The sequence below is a fragment of the Cucurbita moschata genome, unplaced genomic scaffold (assembly GCF_002738365.1).
Source record: "Cucurbita moschata cultivar Rifu unplaced genomic scaffold, Cmos_1.0 Cmo_Scf00017, whole genome shotgun sequence".
Lineage (NCBI taxonomy): Eukaryota > Viridiplantae > Streptophyta > Magnoliopsida > Cucurbitales > Cucurbitaceae > Cucurbita > Cucurbita moschata.
In genome coordinates this window covers 282,861-290,139 of record NW_019268533.1, presented here as the reverse complement: position 1 = coordinate 290,139, position 7,279 = coordinate 282,861, and the positions used below count along the sequence as shown (strand labels likewise).

Genomic DNA, 7,279 nt, shown 5'->3' with positions numbered 1-7,279 from the left:
AAAAAAAAAAAAAAAAAAAAAAACTGAGTTACCAAAGCAGGAGGTGAAATAGAAAAACAATAATGTATACTGCAACTCAATAGACAAAAGTAAGTAAAATGCTCAAATGAAAAAAAAAGAAAAAAAATCAATGTTTATGATAAAAAAACATCAAGTAGTTGAGACAGTGATCAAGAGGAGTGAGAGAGAGACAGCCCATTAAAAAACCCTCGTTTATGAAAGCTCCAACCACCTCTTTGCTCCAAGAGGTACTCCAAATTTTAAAGCCACAACGCAACTTTTATTTAATAGCAAAGAAAAATTGCATTCAGGAAAATAATGACGTCAGAAAGTTATTAAGTTCTCTTTTTTCCCTTTTTTTTTTAATTTTTGTGTGTGTGTAGGTGACCTTATTTTAAAACTAAAAATGAATACAGAAGCAGCTACCACCATAAGAAGATTTAGAAAAATAAATAAAACCTGCAATGAAATGACCATCATCAATTGCCAACAGAACATACCTATTTATTTTAGCACATCGCAGAAAATATCTTTTTTCACAAGACAAAAAAAAACTACTCATCAAAATAGAGATTGAAATGCGTGAAAGGAAAATCTAAAATGACGGACCTAAAAGATAGCATGTCACGGACTTTAGGAGCTTTAGGCATGGTCATAAATAATGAATTCGCAAAGAATGTGATACGCCGACGGGCTTCCAAATTTTGAGGCACATTAATTGCAGATTCCTTGACAGTCAAAAGTAAAGAAAGCCTAACAACCTGTTAAAAAATGCAATATAGGATAAACCCTCATTTTTAAATGATAATGTAAAGAAAATACCATTAAAAAGCTTAAATGATAATAGCTAAGAGAACCTTTTCTATCCATGATTTGGTGTGTGTAAGTTCTATGTTAATATTCTCAAACCTCTGCCCCTGCTTCCCATCAGAGTTATCATAAGGATCTACCTCTGCTCCAAGAATTCTTGCATTGGAAACAAACGGTTATATACATACAAGAATATCAAACAAGTTTCATCGGAAGACAATGTTTTTCACGTACTATACTTCAAAAAGACTTACTGAGAGCCATTAACCATGACATCCTGCGTGATAATCTCAAAGATGTCCTGGAGAACATTGATTATCTGTGACTCACCAACTTCATTTTCATCATCACGCTGTCAAAAAAAAAAAAAAAAACACATGATTAAATATAAACACAATCAAGTCCATTTCATCGGTCTATCAAAGGTACCATCATCGTTGCTAATCTTGTTTTCAATACAATAAACACATACCACTAAAAGTTTTAAAAATTTTTCCAGCTTCTCACTGAGTGAAGGAAGGCCACTCATCTTGAAATTGCTTAAGAATTTTTTCTCCCGTATGCTACTTTCTACTTCATGGCAAATTTGCCGCACAATCCTGTTTTATAAGAGAAAATATCAATTTATCCTGAGGATGGATAGGGGGGAAGGAGTGTTTTTTATCTACTAAAAGCTGTTAGCAGGAAAAGTTGTATCATGACTACATAAAAATAAAACGTTAACATTATGATCCCCCTACCTCTTGTCTTCTTCATCCTTCAAAAGTTCAGTTACTATATCTGCGAGTGTCTCATAGCATTCTCTTACAGCAGAATACATATAATCATCACTTTTGATCTTCCTGAATAAGTCAGCATCCTCTTTTCCCTTAAAGTCTTTTGCCATATCCAATGCTATTGGAATCTAGCATCATTGAAGAAAAAAAGCTTAGTCACCTAACTAGTTTTCTTCAATTCAAAAACAACAAAATACAAAGCATGCTTTTCAGCTATCTTACAAGTCTTCAATGATCCTTTATACCTTACTAGCAAGCAAGAAAGGAGGCCACTGGACAACGGAGACATCACTTGAAGAATATGGAACAAGTAGTAAATCTCTATCCCTGCATGAAAGTATCAGTCACGGGAAAATGATGGGAACTTCCAAATTTTATATAAATTGAATTTGATTGGGTGATTACCTATTACTGATCAGGTCCTCTTGTCGCATTGTTAGTATGAATTCGTTCCAGACATGAGAGAAGTTGGTAATATTCTTACTTACTTCCTCCTGTGACTATAAAGTATACATTTTATAAAACAAAAGGAATAATTAAAGTAATGACAAGAAGTCGTTAATTATAAGTTGAAACTATTGCCTCCCCAGATTGAATTTGAAAGCACTAAACAAGAGAAATTATTCTGAAATAAGACATTTTGAAATTTCACATTATTTGATCCTTATCCAACTTCCAAATCATGCTATTTTCATTAGTTAAAAACAATGAATATAATCATTTTTGTAATTTGGTATGGACTTCCGTACTTAGTGAAAAAAGAATAACATGCTGTACTATCTGAAGTTTATAATCGAAGGGATATATAAATGACAGAAACAAACATTACCAGGTTCTCTCCTTTGGAATTCCTCTCTGATGATGGAACCAGTCGTTCACTAAAGGCTGAAGGAATGGCCTCAAACCTGGATCGCAACATGCCAAGTGTCCTTATCTAAAAAATACGAAGGTTAGAAAATAATCTCATAAAAAAATTCCATTCAACCAGTTCAAAATTGAACAGTCGAGTAACTGTAAAAGAGAAGTTCAATTTTATAATACTGCCCCCAAAACAAAAACAAAAAATTGTTTTTATTTACTATGTATTCTTAAAACTGTTGGCGATAGTATAATTTCACTTGTTAGAAAGTTACTTGGCACTAACCTCACCCAGATGGCTGAAGGCCCCATGAATGCCCCCAAAAATTGTTGAAAATATTGCATACCAAATTTGTGCATCCATAAAATAAACCTACGTAACAGCAAGAAAGAAAACATTAGTACATGTCATATGATGTGTAGCAATAGCAGAACACTTATCTTAAATGTGGTCCATCGTACATTCATGAAATTCTAGTTATCACTTACCAGGACAACTGGAGCCCATATTGCTATAATAGCCCCAATATTATTTGACACTGCAATTATTCCAAAGTAACCATTAGTAACAGCAACAGCATCTTAATACGACATTTAATATTTCTTGGAATAATAAAACCTTACCATGTGGAAAGAACTCGTGCCATTCATAATTATCAATATGCATTGACATAATCAACTTTGTAGGACCAATGAGTGGATATATCTACTCAAAAGCAAATAATAAACATAAGATTCTCAACAATATAAATGTTTCCCCTAAACTTGGTCAAAATAATTCCACAGTATAGACAGTGAGGAAATTTAGTTATGCCATGCTTAGTTCCTGAATTTATTGTATCAAATAAGCGGTTCAGTATCCAGTCTAACAGGTCATAGAGAGGTAAGGACTAATGGTAGTTCACGTCCTTCTTTATTACTTGGAGAAATATTGTTACAATCGATCTTAGTTGTTCCACTTGAATAACTTCTGATAGACAACTCATCACCCGAATCTACTACAAGAGATATATTCCAGTCACATTCAGCCTTGACAATGAAATAAAAATTAAACTTAATAATTGAAAAGACCATATTGTAGCTGAAGAGTAGTTTATTTTCAGATACACGCATGAACGACAAACAAAAACGTTTTTTCTGGCCCCATCCCAAATGCTTGCGATGAATGTGAAAAGAATTCAATCATCAGTGTATAACTAAACCAATCAAGGAACCAGATTTATTAAAACGATTTATCCATCATGAGTAATAATTTACTTGGAAGAGCGAGAAGAAAACCCATAAGCTAGAAATCAAGTTAATGGCATTGTGTATGTATGTATATGTGTGTGTGTGTGTAAGCTTGAACGCATCTCGACTAATGTCACAAGACAACTGGTTGACCTACTATATTTGGCTGTCAAAAAGAACCTCCTAAGATATTAAATGTAGGTCATTCCCTCTAAGGAGTTTGTTATTTACATTGACCCCATTAACCATTAAGTCAGGTCATACCCTGGTGGTTGAGTAACCATATATTAGCCATTTAATTTCATTTTCTATTTTTCTAGAAAAGAAAAAAGAAAAAGGGAAAAAAAAAAAAAAGCTCCATAACGTTCGCTCCTTTTCATATCACATCACAAAATGAATAAGATTACAGGTATTTTACAAGTATTCCCTTTAAAAAACAAAAGCAAAAGATAATCTATAAACTTAGATTAATAGCATTTATGATCTCTGTAAGATACTACAATCAAATTATTGATTGATAAGTAGACCTACCTCCACATAGTAGCTGAATGCTAGCTTACTGATTAGCAGCAGAATCCAAAACAGTGTATACCTGAACCCAAGAAAATTTTGTCAACAAAACAAATAATTTAAAAGGGAAAAGGTAGCAAAGCAGAACACTCACGTAACCAAAAAGCTCTGTTGCATAAGATTCTATGTAAACAACAAAGAAATTACAAATAAAACCTAAAATTGAAGCCACAGGATGGAACTTCCCTCAACTCCTTGTGATAAATTGGATGTAAAGCAATAAATTAAAGGTATACTTACTTCAGCAATGAGAACATGTCTTCATGCATGCCTCTTCCTACATAAAGTTTAGGCTGCAGTATGGCCAAACCAAACATCAGATATAAGAATAAAGAGAACCAGACCTTTAACATGAGATGAAAAATAAACCAAGAGCCAGGCTCAAAATACAAAGCATCTAAATTGTTGAGGATTGTTGGAAGTGAGTCCCACATTGACTAATTCTCCATTGGTATGAGGTCTTTTGGGGAAACCCAAAGCAAAGTCACGAGAGCTTATGCTCAAAGTGGACAATATCATACCATTGTGGAGAGTCGTGATTCCTAACATGGTATCAGAGCCATGTTTTTAACTTAGCCATGTCAATAAAATCCTCAAACGTCGAACAAAGAAGTTGTGAGCCTAAAAAATATAGTCAAAAGTGACTCAAGTGTCGAACAAAGGGTGTACTTTGTTCGAGGACTCCAGAGAAAGAGTCGAGTCTCGATTAAGGGGAGGCTACCCGAGGGCTCCATAGGCCTCGGGGGAGGCTCTGTAGTGTTACTTTATTCAAGGGGAGGATTGTTGAGGATTGTTGGGAGGGAGTCTCACATTGACTAATTTAGGGAATGATCATTGAGTTTATAAGTAAGGAATACATCTCCATTGGTATGAGGCCTTTGGGGAAAGCCTAAAGCAAAGCCATGAGAGCTTATGCTCAAAGTGGACAATATCATACCATTATGGAGAGTCGTTATTTCTAACATAAACAACCAGCAAACAACGAATTCAATTGAAGTAATGAATGTTAAACATACTGACTTGAGCCCATCACATTAGAAATGTGATAATTCGCCAATATAAAGCAGCTAAACAACCAGCAAACAATGAATTAAATTGAAGTAATGAATGTTAAACATACTGACCTGAGCCCACCACATTAGAAATGAGATAATTCGCCAATTCGAACGTTCCATCTTTTTTCTCAAAGGTGGAAGCAAAAATAGTAAGCAAGACAATATATTTGGTATCAAATATACTGCAACGGCATAACTATAAAATGACTGGTTCTGCCAATCCGCAGCCCAACTACTGAAAAATTTCACAAGTCCAGTGGGATTTTGCACGGTATTAAAATAAGCAATTGGCAGAACCACGACCCACGCTGCTGCCACTATAAACTTTAGAAGATAACGTAGTATTTGGGTAAATTTCAAGCTCCTCCATGCAATCCAACTTAGAATTATATCCAGAGTAGCTGCAGATAAAGCATACATCAAGATGAAAATTGCCATAAAACTTTAAATCGTCAGCTAGGTTAATACTTGACAATCATAAAAAGAAAGCTTCACAAGAATCCGCAGTTTTTGTACCACGTCCTGAAAAATTATACAAAACAGAAAGTAATCGGGACTGAAGTCATACCTCTCAAAAAATTAAGAATAGCAGCAGTAATAAAAATGCTCAAAACACTTTTGAAGACATCAGCATCAAAAACTGCAATAAGAGATCCACCAGGGCTCCAGGCAATTATTACCATAGCCTGAAATTATGGAGTTATAGATGATAATGAGTTCCATGAAAAAATATGATGAAAAAAGTAATATAATGAAAGCCAAAAGGTTGACAAAACCTGGTATGCCAATATAAAGAATATCCACATTCTGTCAAAGCTTCTATAAAGATTCAAAAAGGTACGGACTTCAACAAAATTTGTTTTGGGCTTCCTCTTTCCAGCAGCTACTTGGTTAGGATTCTAAAATTCAAATACAGCTCCACATGAATGTTCTAAAATTGTTTAAACAAAAACGAAGCATAAGAAAAGCATGGACAAGACAATTAATGAAGACATTTTCAGCTGGATTAATCTGCCACTAAGAGAACAATGTATAAATCAACTAGCACAAAGAAAGAACAGCGTGTGTGAGAGAGAGACCACATTTGCAGGTTGTATAGAATCTGAATGCCTAAAAAAATCTGATTTTGGGTTCATAGGCCATCCAAGGTTGAAACATCTGTCAGACCTAGATCAATAAATAAATTTTCAAGTCAAGATTATCAAAAGTTCAATGTGAATTTACTTATAGTGAATCTTATAATAAATTTTCAAGTCAAGATTATCAAAAGTTCAATGTGAATTTACTCATAGTGAATCTTACCAAAAATACTCATTGAGATCATCATAGTTCCGCCAGGTAGAATGACTAGCCTTACCTCCTTTGTTTCTCTTAGCTTCCTTTTGTGCCAAGTAAATAATTCTTAGATGCAATCTTATCAAACTTGGCAACAAGTAAATTGATCAAATAAAAGTTGTGATTACCATCAGAAGAACTTGGTAAATTGGAGTGATAACTTCCCTCAAAAACGATTCCTCATCACGTGCTTCTGCCTCCTGAAACGATTCTCCACTAACAGGATGGACATTGCTATACAGAATCCCATAGACAACGTTGGCCATCTGGCATATTGAGAAAACAAGAATAAGATTGAGCATTCTTGAACAATGATCTGTTATGAATTTAAAAGACGATTATATAAATTGAAAAATGGAAATTGTTTAGATGTGATTACCAACCATTCACAAAAGATAATTTTAAGTTAATCAAAGATATCGACTTGTATTCCCCACCCAACCTTGCTATCAATTTGTTACACTTTGGACTAACTTGGTTTACAGCATCCTTTCTTGGGGTGAATAAGTGCACGCAATGAGTCATCTATCTATCTATCTCGCACCCCCCCCCCCCCCCCCCCCCCCCCCCCCCCCCCCCCCCCCCCCCCCCCCCCCCCCCCCCCCCCCCCCCCCCCCCCCCCCCCCCCCCCCCCCCCCCCCCCCC

The 7,279-nt window shown here is 35.2% G+C and overlaps 1 protein-coding gene across 4 annotated transcripts in view; it reads right to left on the bottom strand.

Moving 5' to 3' along the window:
• LOC111455210 (callose synthase 7-like) overlaps positions 1 to 7,279 on the bottom strand; it is a 25,138-nt gene that overhangs the window by 9,824 nt on the left and 8,035 nt on the right. Inside the window, exons 1-20 of one of the 4 annotated variants that reach the window (XM_023096786.1) lie at positions 7,018 to 7,109; positions 6,763 to 6,900; positions 6,602 to 6,678; positions 6,379 to 6,466; positions 6,076 to 6,198; positions 5,868 to 5,985; positions 5,369 to 5,700; positions 4,485 to 4,537; positions 4,206 to 4,266; positions 3,069 to 3,150; positions 2,934 to 2,983; positions 2,731 to 2,817; positions 2,416 to 2,520; positions 1,992 to 2,086; positions 1,832 to 1,913; positions 1,551 to 1,714; positions 1,283 to 1,409; positions 1,065 to 1,162; positions 858 to 966; positions 610 to 761 (exon numbers count right to left, since the gene is read on the bottom strand). In XM_023096786.1, the coding sequence (XP_022952554.1) occupies positions 610 to 761; positions 858 to 966; positions 1,065 to 1,162; positions 1,283 to 1,409; positions 1,551 to 1,714; positions 1,832 to 1,913; positions 1,992 to 2,086; positions 2,416 to 2,520; positions 2,731 to 2,817; positions 2,934 to 2,983; positions 3,069 to 3,150; positions 4,206 to 4,266; positions 4,485 to 4,537; positions 5,369 to 5,700; positions 5,868 to 5,985; positions 6,076 to 6,198; positions 6,379 to 6,466; positions 6,602 to 6,678; positions 6,763 to 6,900; positions 7,018 to 7,020 (2,144 nt within the window). In that variant the 5' untranslated portion in view covers positions 7,021 to 7,109. Of the gene's footprint in view, positions 1 to 609; positions 762 to 857; positions 967 to 1,064; positions 1,163 to 1,282; positions 1,410 to 1,550; positions 1,715 to 1,831; positions 1,914 to 1,991; positions 2,087 to 2,415; positions 2,521 to 2,730; positions 2,818 to 2,933; positions 2,984 to 3,068; positions 3,151 to 4,205; positions 4,267 to 4,484; positions 4,538 to 5,368; positions 5,701 to 5,867; positions 5,986 to 6,075; positions 6,199 to 6,378; positions 6,467 to 6,601; positions 6,679 to 6,762; positions 6,901 to 7,017; positions 7,110 to 7,279 lie in introns of those variants that run through there. The other 3 variants (XM_023096782.1, XM_023096785.1, XM_023096784.1) reach the window with 3 other exon arrangements.